The sequence below is a fragment of the Diabrotica virgifera genome, chromosome 4, assembly GCF_917563875.1.
Source record: "Diabrotica virgifera virgifera chromosome 4, PGI_DIABVI_V3a".
Classification (NCBI taxonomy): Eukaryota; Metazoa; Arthropoda; class Insecta; order Coleoptera; family Chrysomelidae; genus Diabrotica; species Diabrotica virgifera.
The window spans coordinates 175,447,847-175,467,493 of record NC_065446.1 but is presented as its reverse complement, the minus strand read 5'-3'; the positions used below and the strand labels follow the sequence as shown (position 1 = coordinate 175,467,493).

General features: G+C 35.6%; 1 protein-coding gene across 1 annotated transcript in view; it reads left to right on the top strand.

Moving 5' to 3' along the window:
• Positions 1–19,392, top strand: part of LOC126883247 (zinc finger protein OZF-like) — a 31,792-nt gene extending 12,400 nt beyond the window's left edge. The window contains exon 2 of the mRNA XM_050648539.1: positions 17,391–19,392. Coding sequence (XP_050504496.1) covers positions 17,391–18,778 — 1,388 coding nt within the window. The 3' untranslated portion in view covers positions 18,779–19,392. The remainder of the gene's footprint in view (positions 1–17,390) is intronic.
• Positions 19,393–19,647: the final 255 nt, after the last annotated feature.

Sequence of the window (19,647 nt, the reverse complement as noted above, 5' to 3'; positions counted from 1 at the left end):
GCAAAACAAAACATTTTTTTGTATTTTTGGGTGATTCTCAGCAAAAAATGGTTTTACAAGTTTTTTCGTAGGATGCATAGTTTAAGAGATAAACGCGGTTGAACTTTCAAAAAATCGAAAAAGTGCAACTTTTGAACCCGAATAACTTTTGATTAAAAAATAAAATAGCAATTCTACTTACTGCATTTGAAAGATCAAGTCAAATTCTATCGGTTTTGATTACTTTCATTGCTAAAAATTAATTTTTTTATTGTTAAACAAATCTATAAACACATAGTGATTGAATGATGTTTTCAATGCATTTCCCATTTGAAATCGAACGAGTAGGCGCACATACAGACAATTTTAGTACATTAAAACGCATGCATTGGGCACGGGAAACACTATGTGTCTATGGCTTTGTTTAACTTTTTAAATTAGTCAATTACAAAAAAATCTCAGGTTTTTTAACGTATCCATCATCAAAAGGTGTAAAACTTGTCACCTCATATAGCTCACTATAGTAATGAGTGAGCCTGCATACACGGGTCCATATGGTGACAAGGTTAATAGAAATTTTGTCAAGTTGCAAAACAATTTTATAAAATTATATGAAAATTCTTTCAATACAACTAAAATTGTGCAATAAAAAATAAAGTTAGGTTTGAATGCATTCAGTTGCAACTATTTATAAATCTTAAAGACCATTAGTCCTGTCGCCAGGGGGGGTACAACGGCCTCCTTAATTCAGATGGACTTACCCAAGTTTTTTTATGTATTTTGACCCGTAGAACACGAATTTTTTGGGTAACAGTCGATCCGGATGTCGATAATATTGTTATAAACAAAGAACTTCAGGAATCACATAACAGCGATTTTTCGCAAAACAAAACATTTTTTTGTATTTTTTGGGTGATTCTCAGCAAAAAATGGTTTTACAAGTTTTTTCGTAGGATGCATAGTTTAAGAGATAAACGCGGTTGAACTTTCAAAAAATCGAAAAAGTGCAATTTTTGAACCCGAATAACTTTTGATTAAAAAATAAAATAGCAATTCTACTTACTGCATTTGAAAAATCAAGTCAAATTCTATCGGTTTTAATTATTTGCATTGCTAAAAATTAAGTTTTTATTTGTTAAACAAAGCCATAAACACATAGTGTTTCCCGTGCCCAATGCATGCGTTTTAATGTACTAAAATTGTTTGTATGTGCGCCTACTCGTTCGATTTCAAATCGGAAATGCATTGAAAACATCATTCAATCACTATGTGTTTATAGCTTTGTTTAACAATAAAAAAATTAATTTTTAGCAATGAAAGTAATCAAAACCGATAGAATTTGACTTGAACTTTCAAATGCGGTAAGCAGAATTGCTATTTTATTTTTCAATCAAAAGTTATTCGGGTTCAAAAATTGCAATTTTTCGATTTTTTGAAAGTTTAACCGCGTTTATGTCGAAAACTATTATGCATCCTACGAAAAAACTTGTAAAAACATTTTTTGCTTAGAATGACCCAAAAAATACAAAACAATGTTTTGTTTTGCGAAAAATCGCTGTTATGTGATTCCTCAAGTTCTTTGTTTATAACAATATTATCGACATCGGATCGACTGTTACCCAAAAAATTCGTGTTCTACGGGTCAAAATACATAAAAAAGTAAGTCCATCTGAATTAAGGAAGCCGTTGTACCCCCACTGGCGACAGGACTACCATGTTTTAACGTGATCAAAAGACCAAATACCTACTTTGTAATAGAATCTATAATTTTAAAATATTTGAATGTTAGAATTTATTTTAGTACAAAACGAATATCAGAAATTATACAATTATAGATCCTCTTAGGATGTATTTCAAATTTATCGTCATCTAAAATTCGAAATAAAAACATAATGTACGTATTATTTTTAACAATTTTAATATGAGCAACTTAATAAAACATTTATAGTCTGGGCTGATTATCGGAGAATAGGCCATTTTTGGGAAAAGTTATTTACCAGCAATTTTATTGCTGGAATCGAATCTTATGATTGTATATATTAATAATATAGATATGCAAAGTCCGCAGATAGTGTGCTACTTTTTTTTATAAACAAATGGCGCCCGAAAATCGTGATTTTTTCAATTTTTGCTCTATAACTCCAAAGATTTTAACTTTAGACCAAAAACATCCAAATAAAAATTCACCGCAATAAATTCTGCATAGAGACGTGTTTTTTCTGATTTACTTCGACGAAAACTTTCCCCGGAAAATGCGGGTTTTTCCAACAAAATCTTTAATTTTCAGCTAAACTTTTAGATAAGTAGTTGTTAATCAATAATTAAATAACTTGGTAACGTAAAAGCCCTTTCCGTATACAGTATGTCCCTGTAAGTTGTATCCATATGGAAAACTTTTTTATTATTAATTTTACGAAAAAAAGTTATTCTTCATAAAAAGCTCTGCATGGTCGAAAACCTAAGATTCAACCATCAGATATCAAATTTTATGAATATTATACGAGGTATGTCAAAAAGTTTGAATTTCACTCAAGAGTAAAGTAGCTTTATCTTTCACAATATTGAAAATTGCTATTATGAAAAGTTGTTTGGAATTAAAAACTATATTCTAATATGCAATTACATCCTTCTATTTGAAAAAAATTTTTTTTGAAAAATTATGGATAACTAACATTATTTTCAGTAATTTTAATTCTAATAACTCTTTTATTATTAATTTTACGAAAAAAGTAATTCGTAATAAAAAGTTCTGCATGGTCTAAAATAATCTAAAACCTAAAATACAACCATCTTATGTCAATTTTATACGAGGTGTGTCAAAAAAGATAAATTTAGATCAAAAGTAAAGTACCTTTATAGTTCAAAATATTTCAATAAGAAGAATATAATTACATACTGAAACATGGTTTTAATTCTTAATAACTTTTCATAATAACAATTTTCGATATTGTGAAAAATAAAGGTATTTTACTCTTGAGACAAATTCATATTTTTTGACATACCTTGTATAAAATTGATAAAATTTGACATAAGATGGTTGTATTTTAGGTTTCAGACCATGAAGAACTTTTTATTAAGAATCACTTTTTTTCGTAAAATTAATAATAAAAAAGTTATCAGAATTGAAATAACTGAAAATAAGGTTTGTTATCCATAATTTTTCAAAAAAAAAAATATTAATTAGAAGGATGTAATTGCATATTAGAATATAGTTTTTAATTCCAAACAACTTTCCATAATAGCAATTTTCAATATTGTGAAAAATAAAGCTACTTTACTCTTGAGTGAAATTCAAACTTTTTGACATACCTCGTATAATATTCATAAAATTTTATATCTGATGGTTGAATCTTAGATTTTGGACCATGCAGAGCTTTTTATGAAAAATGACTTTTTTTCGTAAAATTAATAATAAAAAAGTTTTCCATATGGATACAACTTACAGGGACATACTGTATATTATAATTCCAGAAGCCGATGGAAATTGAATGAATAGTTTAGCAACAATTGAAATGTTAATTAAAAATTTACGGTCGCTATAATAACGACAATAATTATGATGCATAAGAATAACTATGACTTTTTCATAAAAAGACACTATACCTATCTAACGTACTTTACAGAATTGAAATTGGACTATTTAAGCGGCCTCAGGAATATTTTAAAATTATAAACAATGTTTTGGCTTATAAACAAATATAATATCTCGGGAAATATTAAACTAAATTAAATTGTGAAAACGGTATTCGAAAGACAGCGGCAGGACGCTTCTTTTAAAAGAAAAAACGTTTAATTATGACGAGTGGTTCCTGAGATACAACCGGTCAAAGTTGACCGCAATTTACGGCAAAGATATAAACAATAGGATCATAATTTTCAAACCATCACCTTTTTATTTTTGTCCTCTTTCTCCACACCAATTTTCATATTTTTAAAATCCTCACAACATATATTATTATAATAAAAACTATCGATAATACGTGTGAAAGTTGCCAAAAATAGCAAAATTCCAATCAAAAATTAGGTTGGAGAAAATGTAACCCTCAAAGTTCAAAATCGGTATACGTTAAAAGAAATGAATTTTCTCGGCTTCCCATGGAGCAATTTCCTTCATTCTTTTTTTGTTCCCAAGTAACTCGAGTAGAGCCATCGAACTAACGCATTATTAAATGTCAAACTTGCTTTTGTTTTGTTATAATAAATTAATTTATTTATTATAACACAATATTTTAATTTGTTTAAATAAAAATTGTTTAAATAATTATATAGCTTTCAAATGAGAATATTTATGTTTTTAACTGTAAAAAGTACACTTGTACAACTGGAAAAAATATGTAATTTTCTGTTCTTATAAAACAATTAATCTATTATAACAAAACAAAAGCAAGTTTGACATTTAATAATGCGTTAGTTCGATGGCTCTACTCGAGTTACTTGGGAACAAAAAAAGAATGAAGGAAATTGCTCCATGGGAAGCCGAGAAAATTCATTTCTTTTAACGTATACCGATTTTGAACTTTGAGGGTTACATTTTCTCCAACCTAATTTTTGATTGGAATTTTGCTATTTTTGGCAATTTTCACACGTATTATCGATAGTTTTTATTATAATAATATATGTTATGAGGATTTTAAAGATATGAAAATTGGTGTGGAGAAAGAGGACAAAAATAAAAAGGTGATGGTTTGAAAATTATGATCCTATTGTTTATATCTTTGCCGTAAATTCTGGTCAACTTTGACCGGTTGTATCTCAGGAACCACTCGTCATAATTAAACGTTTTTTCTTTTAAAAGAAGCGTCCTGCCGCTGTCTTTCGAATACCGTTTTCACAATTTAATTTAGTTTAATATTTCCCGAGATATTCGAGTTGTTTATAAACCAAAAAATTGTTTATAATTTTAAAATATTCCTGAGGCCGCTTAAATAGTCCAATTTCAATTCTGTAAAGTTCATTAGATAGGTATAGTGTCTTTTTATGAAAAAATCATAGTTATTCTTATGTATCATAATTATTGTCGTTATTATAGCGACCGTAAATTTTTAATTAACATTTTAATTGTTGCTAAACTGTTCATTCAATTTCCATAGACTTCTGGAATTATAATATATAGTGAAAGGGCTTTTACATTACCAAGTTATTTAATTATTGATTAACAACTACTTATCTAAAAGTTTAGTTGAAAATTAAAGATTTTGTTGGAAAACCCCGCTTTTTCCGGGGAAAGTTTTCGTCGAAGTAAATCGGAAAAACACGTCTCAATGCAGAATTTAATTGCGGTGAATTTTTATTTTGAGTGTTTTTGGTCTAAAGTTAAAATCTTTGGAGTTATAGAGCAAAAATTGAAAAAAACACGATTTTCGGGCGCCATTTTGTTTATAAAAAAAGTAGCACACTATCTGCGGACTTTGCATATCTATATTATTAATACATACAATAATAAGATTCGATTCCAGCAATAAAATTGCTGGTAAATAACTTTTCCTTGTATTTTGCTAATTAGCCCAGAGTATTACCGTGAACAAATTTTTCATTTTAAATACATTTCATATTTTCATTTTAAATACTCAATCCATAACAATACCCCAAAGATAATGGGGTTTAAATTATTTTTAACCCCATTTATTAAATTATTAATAAAATTAAATTAAAATTAAAATTTTAGAATCAAAATTTTTAAAACTGAATGGTAGTGAATTAAAAAGTAGGGAGCCTGCATATTCAAGAGATTTTCTAAAATTAGTGTGAATATGACGGGGAAGACATATTATCCCGGCATTTCTTGTGTTATATGCGTGTAAGTCATTTGCTGTTTTAAGATCATTTAATTAGTGAACGTGCGTGATAACAACTTATAGATATATATTGAAGAGGAAACAGTAGCGATCAACAGGTAGCGAAAACGCGTTCCAAGATTGCGGCTGTAATTTTGAATATTTTTTCGACATATTTAGCACACGTATTCGTAATATAATAAAGAATGGCGGTACAGAGCCCAATTTGAAAAATACATTAATATGTGGAAATTACGCTGTAATTAAATACAATATTAAAAAAATGAGCCTGTACCGCCATTAAGAAGAACAAAAAAATACACTTTCTTCAAATAAATTTTTTTATCCGATGCTTAGATTTTGTGTCATTTTAGAACTACTAAAATTTTTTATTTCATTAGTAGTTCCAAAATGACACAAAATCTAGGCATCGGATAAAAAAGTTTATTTAAAGAAAGTGTATTTTTTTGTTCTTCTTAATGGCGGTACAGGCTCGTTTTTTAATATTGTATTTAATTACAGAGTAATTTCCACATAATAATATATTTTTCAAATTGGGCTCTGTACCGCCATTCTTTATTATATTACGAATACGTGTGCCAAATATCTCGAAAAAATATTCAAAATTACAGCCGCAATCTTGGAACGCGTTTTGGCTACCTGTTGATCGCTACTGTATCACCTGAAGCAAGCGTAAGAATGTTATTATTTTTAAAACATTGTCGACAATTGCCTCTAAAGCGTAAACCAAATATTGTTCGAATTCTTCGTTTTTGTAGGACAAATACTCTCAAACTTTCCGATGTCTGTCCCCAAACAATAATGTTTTGACTGATTATGGAATACACTTAGGAATAGTCTAGTGTGACCAACGCATTTACAGTAACTTCGTCCTTTAACGACAATATCGCGAAATATGCTCGATTCAATTTTAAACAAGTGTTGTTTATGTGTTCACGAAAATTTAAAGTATTGTCCACAATCGTAATACCAAGAAACTTTACTATGAACTAATTTAATATGTAATCACGTTGTCTGTAATTTCGAATGCAGAAGTACTTGTTTTTCTTTCACCATAAGAAAACTGAATACATACTGTCTTAAATATATTTATTACCAAATTATTTCGGTAGCACCAGTTCTTAACCTTCGGATGACCAAGCGGGGGAAATTGTGACCCCAGCGTATGTTTTTCTTTAATAAATTCAAAAGTATTTTCAATTTTTAACTCATTATTTTTTTATTTGACTTTAATATAATTCTAAAAATCCTCATATTTTGAAATAAAAAAAATTCCCTATATTTTACGAATAAAAAATATATTCTGAAGTTGATGTTTGGTAAAATAGCGTCTATTATATGTAATTCCAAGTAGTTTTACGCTAATGACGTCGACTTTGCAAAGTAACAAGACACTTACTCAACATACACACTATATATGACACTAATACTCATGTTGGGACTGGCTGAATGACATAAAGTTCATGCCAAAAAAAACTTCATTTTTTTTTTGTTAATTGTCATTTTTGACCTGGGGTCATTCCCCCCCCCCCTTGGTCATCCGTGTAACAAGATTCTTGACCTTAGAATGTGCTAACTCGAAGGATTCCGTTGAGACAAGTATGGTGGTATCATCTGCATACATGAATATGTGTTTTTCTGAGATATATTCAGGCATATCCTTTATATAAAGTAAAAAGAGTAGTGGACCTAATATTCCACCCTGGGGTATTACTAAATTACCATATAATATGGTCTTTTAGATAGATAGGCTTTTTTCATTTTACGGAACTTTGGGACAGATGTTGCAGATTTAAGTTGTAATGGGAGATGGTTGTATAGTTTTTTTTGCCGAATATACACTGGGGTGTAAAATTAACCGGACACCTTAAAAATGGGTCATTTTTGATGTCTCGAAGTTCCTAAAGCTGTGATACGATTTAATAGTCGAGGAAATGAAGCTGAAAAAATGGCGAAACTTCGCAATTTTTTCGTCCAGCATTGATTTGTACAAAAATTTGGGATCAGGCTCATTTCACCCTCTAGTTCATTTTCTATATTGAGCCGTTGTACGCTTTTGGTTTTTGAGGGGTGACAACTACCCCTCTCTGTATCTGTAGAGTAGGGAGTGTGAGTCAAGTCCCACAGCAACTAGGCCACAATTGACCCATTGTACATCCTCCCAGGGGGTTGTCGTCCTTAGTTCATTATCCATCCTGCCATTTCCAGGAAGGTGGACAAATCACCTGGTGACATCTCCCCTATATCGGCAGGTGTAGGCCAAGGCTCGCCGAACGCATACTCTCGTATTGACGATAACTCCGGACATTCACATAGGACATGCTCGACAGTTTCGTCATCTCGTTCACACCTCCTGCATAGAGATGTGTCTACTAGCCCCAGTGTGTGGAGGTGTTTTCTTAGTTGACAATGGCCAGTTAAAGAACCAACGGTCAAGCGTAGGTTTTTCCTGGTCATTCTCAAGTACTTTTCTGATGCTGACTTCCCAAGGTTCCTTAGTGTTACCTTGGCAAGTCTACATCCTGGTCCTTCTTCCCATCTTCTTACGGTTTGCGTGTGGGAGTGACATTTGACAGTTTCCGCGATTGTTGTAGTCGACAAGCCAAAAAGATCACAAGGTCCTAAGAGTCTTAGGCCTGCTGCCCTTCTAGCCAGCTGGTCAGCAATGCGGTTGCCTTTATTTCTGTTGTGTCCTTTAACCCACCTCAGGATGATGTTGTTACCATCCGAAGCTTGGGCTAGTGATTCATGACACTCCATTACTAGCCCTGATATGACGCGTGGTCTGTTCAGGGTTAGTAGCGCTTGTCTGCTGTCTGTGCAGATTATTACAGTTTTGCCGGCTATACCTTTCCCGATTATCTCTTTTGCGGCTATGGAGATACCAGCCAGTTCAGTCTGAACTACGCTGGCATTTTTGCCCATGCCCCATTTTATACTAAGGTTCAATGATCTGGAGTATATTCCACATCCTGAGCCTTCTTTCGTTTTGGAGCCATCGGTGTAGATGCAATATGCATTTGCCACGTTTGACTCCCTATGTTGTCTTGTTTCGATTTTGTAGGGTTTGTCGAAGACAAACATAGGTTTAATTGAGTCGTATCCATGGCCCGCATGCAGCTGGGGCAGTGCCTCCAGCTCACCCCGCTATAAACGACATCTCAATTGTCCCATTCCTACATCAAGGTTTGTACCCGCTGAGCGTAACCTCATCATCGTCATCAGCGCCACCTCTCTGACATATGTCTAAAGGGGTAATGCCAATGAGCAACTCCATTGCAGCAGTTGGTGTTGTTTTCATGGCACCTGTTATATTTAGGCAAGCCATCCGTTGAATATGGTTTAGTTTGTTGATCGCTGTTGCCTGTAGCACTTTTGGTACCCAAGCAATGGCTCCGTAAGTTAGCATTGGCCTAATGACAGTAGTGTAGATCCAGGCGACCACCCTGGGCGAAAGGCTTCAAGTGCGTCCGACCGTTCGCCGACACTGTTCATAGGCAATATATGCTCTTTTAGCTCTACTATCTAAGTGAGAGTTACATGTTAACTTCCTGTCAAGGGTAATACCAAGGTATTTCACCTCTTCAGAGAAATTCAGACTGCAGTTTAGAATCCTAGAGGGTATTAAGCCCGCGATCCTTCTTTTTCTGGTGAAGAGGACCATCTCTGTCTTTTTTGGATTTATAGACAGTGAGTGTTCCTTACACCATGTTTCTATTAGTCTGAGAGCAACTTGTAATCTCTCGCATAGTGTGTTCTCAGACTTACCGCTTTGCAAGACGGTTATATCGTCTGCATAGGCTATTGTGTAGAAACCGTTCTTGCTGAGTTGGTAAACCAGGGTATCCAACACTATGTTCCAGAGGAGTGGTGATAGCACCCCCCCTTGTGGACATCCCCTCGTAACCATCCCTCTAACCAAAACGTCTTCTACATTTATGCTTATTGCTCTATTTGACAGCATACTGAATATCCATTCGCTCACGGCCAGTGGGACATTCCTGACATTGAGCTGTTGGGTGATGGTTGGGAAAGTTGTTTTATCAAACGCTCCCTCAATGTCTATGAATATACCTAGGGTGGATTCTTTATTATCCAGCGATCTTTCAATTCTTCCCACTACTTGATGAAGTGCAGAATCGGTAGATCTTCCCGAAGTATATGCATGTTGATTTGGATGAAGTGGATTATGAACCAGAACTTCATCTCTTATGTACCTCTCGCATAGCCTTTCCATCGTTTTCAAGAGAAAAGATGTCAGGCTAATTGGTCGGAAAGCCTTCGGTAGGGTGTAATCCATCCTACCTGGTTTTGGTATGAAGACCACACGTACCTCTCTCCACTCTCTAGGAATATATCTCAGAGCCAAGGAGGCTCTGAACATTCCCACAAGGTGCGGCAAAAGAATATCCAGTCCCCACCGTAGTAGGGCTGGATATATGCCGTCAGGCCCTGGTGACTTAAAAGGGGCGAAGCACGATATGGCCCATCTTATCTTTTCCTCACTAATTAATGTTCTGGCAAGATGCCAGTCATTTGGTGTGGGTATGATTATTTCTTCCGTCCAGTTTGGTGCTTTTGAAATGCTAGAACCGGGGAAGTGTGTTTTCATCAGGACCTCAGCACTTTCGCAAAGGTTGGAAGTTTTGCTTCCATCTTCCTTTGTTAGTATGCTGATATGCCGATGTGGATCTTTTGAGAGCGCTTTTTGTAGCCTGGAAGCTTGCGGAAAATCTTCGATTTCCTCACAGTAGGCTCTCCAAGCAGCTCTTTGTTTTTGTCTACAGACTTTCTTAAACTCTCTGAGGTTTGATTGATAAATATCCCAATCCTCTTTGAGTTTGGTGCGTTTTGCTTTATTAAAAGAAGTTCTTGCTGTCTTTCTAAGGTGTTCCAGTTCAGTGCACCACCAAGAGTTGGTTTTGCGACTTTCCTGGACCATCCTTATCGGACAGGATTTTTTATAAGCGTAGCTTATTTTATTTTGGATAGATACCGTGTACCTTTCCAATTCTGTATTAGTTCCTGGAGTTAAAGCCTTTTCATTCCGCAGAGCATCTTCTAAGAGGCGGTTGTAGAGTTCTACATCCGTCCTCCTAGGGTCGCGAGATTTGATACGGCTTTTTTCCAGACTAATAATATAGGTCAACCAGCGGTGATCAGACATAGAGATGTCCTCTGAGACCTGCCAGTTCTGAATTTTATTAGATATTTCTGCTGTTGCTAGCGTGATATCTATAACAGTTTGGCTACGAACATTAATAAATGTAGGTTCCGTGCCTCTATTTAAGATATACAAATCTTTACTAATAATATAGTCATAAAGAGACTTACCTCGAGAGTTGTTATATTTGCTGCCCCAGCCTAGATGGTGAGAATTCGAATCGCAGCCGATAATAAGTTCTACCTTCTGGCTGAGACAATGGTCTACCAGATCTTCCATCTCCTTTGTTGGTGGTAGGTTGGCTGCATCTGAGGGTAGGTAGACCGATGCTAGTATCAACTCTCTGCTTTTGCCTTTTCCCCATGGGCATTTTACTTTAACAGCAGTTACGTCTGAAGTACAAAACTGCACCAGGGGGAGGCTTTAATTTTCCTGGGAACATATATTGCTGTTCTCGGTTGTTGGTTGCTTGGTAAGCTGAAGATTTGACCATTTAGACTGCCAAAACCAGTTATTTTGGTCTTAATTATCCAAGGTTCTTGGATTAATGCTATTGCATCCTCCTTTACATCCAGGTGGCGGCAGAGTGTCGCGGTTGCCACCTTTTTGTGCTGGAGGTTGCATTGAATAATGGTTACCTTTTTTCCGACGTCTTTGCTCATGGCCAAGGTGTCGTATTGGTTCTTTTTAGGCGTCCATTTCCTCCTCACTTGAGGAGGCGGCAGCCTTAGTCGTTTCGGTGCTTCCTCTGCAGGGTTCGTCGACCACCATCTGATGGTCGTAGTCCTGCTGTGGAACCACGGGTGTTTCAGTCTCAGTGACTGTATCCGGTTGCCGAGTATCTGAGGTCCCTGGTTCCGAGGAGGTGCCCTCCATTTTTTGTTTGCTTGCTTTTAGAGTCAATGAGGTGAACGCGTAGCTCAGCCTCATTGCTCTTTTCTTAAGGACAGCCATGTCCTCGTCTCCGATTCCGAAGATCCTTTGGATCGGTTTTGGCCTCATGGTGGAAGGTGCACCATCTCGCAACTGACATGTCCGGATTTTGCACCGTTAGCCTCCGCAGCACTCTTTCTGTGTCATCGGAGGTGTTAGTAACATCCTCCGAGATCCATAGAGAGGCTTTAGTAAGCTTCGGCAGCTTATCCTGACTGACAACAGCCAGTGATGCGTCCTCCCACGGTTTGAGGTCATCTATAGCCTTTTTTAGCCACGCAAGCGCCTCGTCGTCATCGCAGGCCACTCTGATGATCTCACCAGAGTAGGTCCACGACTTAAACGTGGGCGCTCTTGCTAGGCTGTTGGAGGTGGACAAGATTGCTCTGTCCAATTCCTCCATCAGGCTGCGTTTGATAAGGTTTTCCCGGTCGGCAGAAACCTTGCCGTACGGGTTTACCTTATCTATGATAGCTACCCTAAGGTGTGTTACGGAGGCTTCCGCGAAGCTTTGGGAAGGGGCAGTGGTGTTTCCACCGCTGCGTACCTTCTTGTGCTTCTGCGGCGTGCTCTCCGTGGAAGTGCTTGGGTGAAGGCGCTTCACACCGGGGGCTGTCAGTTCCTGTCCTCTTTTGGAGGTGGAACTGTTGACAGCTTCCGATGCGGGCACCCTCACCTTTGTTTTTGGAGGGGCTGGAGAGGGATGGGTGGCTCCCGTAGGTGCCTTCCCCGCCGCCTCTCTGGCCTTCCTCCTTCTTTTTAGCTCGGCGCCACTAAGTTTGTGGCGCTTTTGCCGATTTTCCCGAGGTGATCCTTGTCCGGCCTCTGCTGGGGCCGAAGCTTGAGGTGAACATTGCTGTCCGTCCTCAACCGCGGCCTCCAGCTGAGGTGAACGTTTTGGTTCAGCCTCGGGATTTGATTTTGGTTTTTTGTTTGTTATTGTTAGTTTGTTGTTCAGTCCATGATGTTCCCACGAGTAGCTAGGGAAAGGTTTGTCACCCCTGGAAGAGCCCCGCATTACCAGAGGAAGGCTATATGCAATGGGGTTTCGCCTGGTACCCCAAGGGGATCGTTCACGACCACATACACCCTGTGGCCATCCAGCCATCGGCACGATTACCATCCACCTTAGCTTGGGTAGGTTTGGGGTAGGCTGCTTCTTGGTCGCTGAAGCAGTTCGTCCACTTCTAGTGTCTAGACTACCTAAGAGAGATTCCCAGATACCCCAGAGAACCAAGTGGTGACAGGAACTGATCTAGCAAGGTCGTTTCACATCCTTTCATACTTCCCATTCATCAGGCCTAGCCCGTTTATAGGGGGTACCTACACTCAGCGGAGAGCTCCTTATTAGGGAGATCCTATTCATTCACATATGCATACTTGTTCCACTTCCTACACCAGACTACAGCCCTATCTAAACTGTCAGCTTAAGCCCCCGAACTCACGTCAAAGTCTTGCAGCCACTATCGGGGGACAACTACCCCTAAAAAAACTACTATAAAAAATTATAAAATAACATTTTAAACTTTAATATTATCAACATTTGCTTCTTATTAGTTACATAATGATTGATTTATGCTTTAAGATATACTATCATAATATTTCACCCCTTAAAACCACCCTTGTTGGAGCTATATATAAAAAATTACTTATCCTAAACGAATAATTTCGGCTTGCATCGATTTACATAAAAATTTGGGATTAGGATCATCTCACCCTGTACTTCATATTCTATAAATGCTCAAGGGCGTCGATTATTTTTAGAGGTGTAAACTACCCCTTATTGTAAAAATTATATAAAAATATTGTAAACTTTAATATGGGTAAAATTTGGTTTTGATTGGCTAAAAATAATGATTGTTTTATGCTTTAGGATATAATATCATAATATTTCAACCCTTAAAAACCACCCTTAAGAACATTACAATTTTTATAAGTAGATAATTTAATAGATCTATACAGAAAAAAAGTAGAATTAAAGAATTACAAAAACATTTATTTACACGAAAATACAAATTTACAAATATGTAGAAGTACAAATAAAAATAGTTTTTAAGTCATCTTCCAGTATACGAACCAGTTCTGTGGTATTATTATACATGCATTGAAAATGTTCCATAAGCGTACTATTCAAATATTTCGAAAAAGAAATCGTTTTATAAACATAGCTCCTTCATTTTTGGCGATAAAAAGTTTTTCAAAAATGATTTTGTGAGATTTTTGAAGAGCTATAAGACTGTAAATTAAATTTCGTTAGATCCCTTAGTTTTTAATTGGAGTGGGTTTAAAGGGCTCGAATAAGGGGGTGTTTGCTCGTAAATGGAGATTCTAAACAGCTATATCTCGCTAACTATTCACTTAATGAAAATCTATGCACAATATAATTTTAATTATTAAAAAAGCTACAATTTAGTTGTCTATCATTTTTTTCATATCTCCAGTCTTTTCGAAGATATTTTGAAGTAAAAGGTGAAAAATACAAAATTGCAAAAATCAATTTTTCTTTATACTCAAATTTTTCTAAAATTAGGCCTTTTAAATAGGTCAAACTTCTTGGGTGTATTGACAATACCAATATACAAGGAACTACAGAAAGGCGAAGAACACTTTTTAATTAGGAGGGTAGTTATGGGGTTATTTTCACTGATTTTTTCGTAGAAAAAAGCAGGTACCGACCTTTTTTTGATCATAAGTCGCTCTATTTACATGCTCGAATTTTTTTATTATTACTCTTTGAAAGGATTAATTGTATACTTGAAAAAAGATAATTTAAGTTTTCCCGTTATTTGGCGTTGAATATTTCAAATTATGCATTTGACGAGAAAAGCTAACCTTTAACATGCCGTATCTCGGTTTGTATTGGTCTTTAAAGATATTATAGGAAAAGAATTTAAAAAGACTAAGTTTTCACTCTAATGGCATATAAAACAACATAATGCTATTCTACATCCCACCAGAATGAAAACAATGGGAACCTTCTCTGGTTACACCTACGAGGCTTCTACAATTTACAAGCCATACGGATGCTGAGACTAAGCAAGATGAGGGAATTCTACAATTTACAATTCACGTCCCATCTGCTCAGCGCGGTAAAGTTCCAATTGTAGATTGTAGATGGGACGCGAATTGTAAATTATAGAATTCCCTCATCTTCCTTAGTCTCAGCATCCGTATGGCTTGTAAATTGTAGAAGCCTCGGAGGTCTAACCAGAGAAGGTTCCCATTGTTTTCATTCTGGTGCGATGTAGAATAGCATTATGTTGTTTTATATGCCATTAGAGGGAAAACTTAGTCTTTTTGCTAGCAGTTGCCGCTAGGGCATCTATGCCATTTCGTTCGTTGCAATCAGGGACTGCACGCTGGGGTTTGTTTTGGTTGGATCAGAGAGAGCAGCATATGTGCCTCCTGATGAGAGACTAATAAGTTTCGAAACCGGTAGAGGTGCTTGCTGCACTCTCTGATTGGACTAGAATATGGTTTGGCTGTATTTTCGGTTTGTAACGAAACTGAAACTGATTTTTGAAAAAGAATTTAGTTTATGTTACTAAAAGATACAATTTTGTTATTTGCAGTTTTTTTTTATTAAATGCGTATTTTTCGAGGTATTCTCAAAAAACCCTCTAAAAAAGTCGATTTTTTCGACGAAAAACTGTTACTTTTAAGCGCGAATAACTCGAAAAATATTAGTATTGCGAATTAAATGTAAAAAACATTTTTTTCTTAGAATCACTTTTTAATCGATTTACATGGTTAAAATGTAATAAAACATTTCCACCCCGAGATGGGGTGGCAACCACCCCCAAGGTTTTAGCGTACAGCGGCAGGATATAGAAAATGATCCTTGGACTATTCCCTACCTTCTGTGAAAATTTCAAGTAAATCCATGCTGGACGAAAAAATCGCATTTCCTCCACTATAAGTGATTTTTTAATATATTATAGCCTTATTCTTTAACAATATCGCTGTAATAGCATTATTGCTAAACAGTTAAACTTTCAATGTATACCGGGTGTACCAATCAAACTGTGTTTTTTTCTCAAAGTTTGCACCACCCTGTGGAATATTCTAGCATTTATAAAATACGGAAATTAAAATCTAAGTCTAGCCTCATGTTTTCTCAACATTTTGTTTTTTGATTCATTCGCTTACATTAGACCATAAAAAAGTTAGGTACTTTAACAACTAGCCATGCTTTTCATCAATACAAGGTGTTTTTAAATAAATATGGCAAACTTCAAGGGGTTTCAACTTCAACATGAAAAAATAATGACAGGTTTAGGAAATTTGAGTCATCAAAAATGACCCATTTTTAAGGTGTCCGGTTAATTTTGCACCCCAGTGTAATATAGATTTTTTTACTAACTTAGTGGACGAGATCGGTAAATAAATATCAAAGGTTGAATTTCTGGCGGAGTAGGGATGATTAGGCCTTGCTGGAAAGACATGAAGGTGTTTACGAATTAAACAAATCGTTTCTAAAATATATAAAAATGGAAGTGTCAAAATTCCGTGATCTCTGAAGTAACTTCTGCAATGTCTAGTTCTTCTGAGGCTAAACAGATATCTTATTGCTCTTTTTTGCAATTTAAAAATAACATCAGATTGAGCAGCTGTACTGGAACCCCAAAAAGTAAGACCACATCGAAGATGAGACTCGAACAACGAAAAATATGTTATTTTATAAAATGCTAAATTAATTCCCCTTGAAACAGATCTTATTGCATAGCAAGCTGAGGCGAGTTTATTATAGGCGATTTTAAATCGATTTTTAAATTATTGGTGTCATTTATAAAGGTAAGGAAAAGTAGAGGACCCAATACTGAACCTTGTGGTACACCACATACAATATTTTGAGATTTGGGTCAGTATCATTTGCTCTAACCAGTTGTTTCCTATTATCCAAGTAGGGTTGGAACCAATTCAAAGAAATGCCTCAAATTCTGTAGAAATTGAGTTTTTTTATCAAAATATCGTGATTTACATAATCAAAAGCTTCGACATAGTCACAGAAAACAGTGGCAGTATAAAGATTATTGTTTAGTGCTTGGTAGACCTCATGTAGTACAGAAAACATGGCATCAGTGGTACATTTATTAGTTAAAAGGTGGACTGATTTTGTGATAAAATGTTATTATCAACGAGACAGGACATAAATCGAGTTTTAATGAGTCTCTCAATAATTTTGGAGAGTACCGGTAGTAAGGCAATAGGTATATAGTTGCAAGCATTAGATTTTTCACCACCCTTATGAAGAGAAATAATAATGGCTGTCTTTAGGCACTCTGGAAAATTACCTTTTTCGAACTTATCTTATAAAGAATGAATTCGAGACCTTTCTTGAATTAGGAAGATAGCAAATGGGATATTGTTGCGGCAAAAAATATATACAGTATTAATAAAGAAATATGTTTTGTCTATAAAGAAATATGTTAGGGCCGTAACACTTAAGTTACTATGTATTTTTTTTTGTTTTTCCTTTCGTTGCTTAATACCATTTTAATGGATAACTACGATTTTAGGTTTCGTATGTGAAGATACATCAACTGATGAATGCAACGAATTAAGAGATCACGATATAAGTAAGCTATTGACCCAATGTTCAACTGCCGTAAAGAAAGTGAAGGCTGTAGAAAAACATTTTGTATGTGAAATATGCACCAAACAGTTTGCACAAAAGGCTCGCTTAAAAGTTCACATGATAAAGCATATTGGAGAAAAACAATTTGAATGTGAAATATGCACAAAACAGTTTACACAAAAGGCTCACTTAAAAGTTCACATGATGACGCACACTGGGGAGAAACCTTTTGCATGTGAAATATGTGCCAAACGGTTTTTACTAAATGCACATTTAAAAGACCATATTATATCAACACATTCTCAAGAAAAACCATTTGAATGTGAAATTTGCACCAACCGGTTTGCACGCAGTTATTCTTTAAAAGTACATATGAAAAGGCACACTGGAGAAAATCTTTTTGATTGTGAAATTTGCAATAAACAGTTTACACAAAAGCCTCACTTAAAATACCATATGTCAACCCATTCTCAAGAAAAACCATTTAAATGTGAAATTTGCACCAACCGGTTTTCACGCTGTTCTACTTTAAAAGCACATATGAATCTTCACACTAAGGAAAGTCAATTTAAATGTGAAATATGTACCAAAAAGTTTATAACAAATGCTAGACTAAAAAAACATATGGCGGTACATGCTGGTGAAAAACTTTTAGCGTGTGAAGTTTGCACCAAAAAGTTTTCAAGCAGTTCTTATTTAAAACTACATATGAAAATTCACACTGGAGAAAATCAATTTGAATGTGAAATATGCACCAAACAGTTGGTAACAAATGCTAGTCTAAAAAGACATATGGCAGTACATACTGGTGAAAAATCTTTAGCGTGTGAAGTTTGCACCAAACAGTTTTCATGCAGTTCTTATTTAAAACTACATATGAAAATACACACTGGTGAAAGTCAATTTGAATGTGAAATATGTAAAAAACAGTTTATAAAAAAATCTTCACTAAAAAAACATATGGCAGTACATACTGGTGAAAAGTCTTTTGCAGGTGAAGTTTGCACCAAACTTTTTAGTCAAAGCTCTTCTTTAAAAGTACATAATATGGAAATGGACACTGAAAAAAGGCAATTTGAATGTGAAACATGTTCCAAACAGTTTTCACAAAATACTCATTTACAATACCATATGTTAACGCATTCTCAAGAAAAACCATTTAAATGTGATATTTGCCCCAGGAAGTTTTCAAAAAATGCACATTTAAAAGACCATATGCCAACACATTCTAAAGAAAAACCATTTGTATGTGAATTTTGCACCACAAAATTTTCAAGAAATTCTTATTTACAATTTCATATGAAAGTGCATACTGTAAAAACAGTTTGAAATGTAATGGCACCAAAGGTACTGTTGTGCTAGTCCCGTAATTAAACTAGGCGCCAGATCGAGTTGTTTACCAAAATACGGCGTCCGAATTTCTACCTGTCTAAAGCTCTGGTTTCCTCGAAAGCGGCACCGACAAACTGCGACCGTAGCACTGCGATGAATTACGTCAGATTACGGTGAAAAATTCAAGGTTCTTCACTGCGGCAATGGAATGTGCAAACTCAGCAAGCGGTGGCTTCCAACGCATCCTTGGAAACCACCGCTATTATTTTGCATGGTACAGCTTTTTATGACGTCATTCATCGCAGCGTTACGGTCGCAGTTTGTCGGCACCGCTTTCGAGGAAACCAGCGCTTAGGGAACCTTTGAGACATCGCCAGAAGCGAGTTCCAATACCTTTTAGGAAGTGCAGCGTTAAATGGCTGGTATTCGATTGATCTTCGAGATTCTTCCAGTACTTGATCCAAATTATATAAATATACATTTTAGGTTTGGACGATTCAGTGTGTTTTACATTGTCGGCGCGATTTATGAAATGTATGTAACGGGTACGGTATTTTGAAATGTAATTATTGTAATTCGGAATATTAAATAAATTAATTATTATGTGTAAACGTGCAGTCTCTCCTATGCGATTGTCGCATGCGTTCGACGCAAGCAGCAGTCGCAAGCGATGTGCTCTCCACTTGTTAAACGGTAACTTTATACAAGGGGTCTGCTTTGTGCGTCCTATGCGAGTAGAGTTGCACAAGTTTGACTTGAATGTTTGAAATTGACTTGAGTTTGACTTAATTTCAAGTCAATCCTTCTGACAAATAAATTCAAGTCAAGTCAAACTGGTCAGTGTTTACAGGTTTGAAAATTCAAAC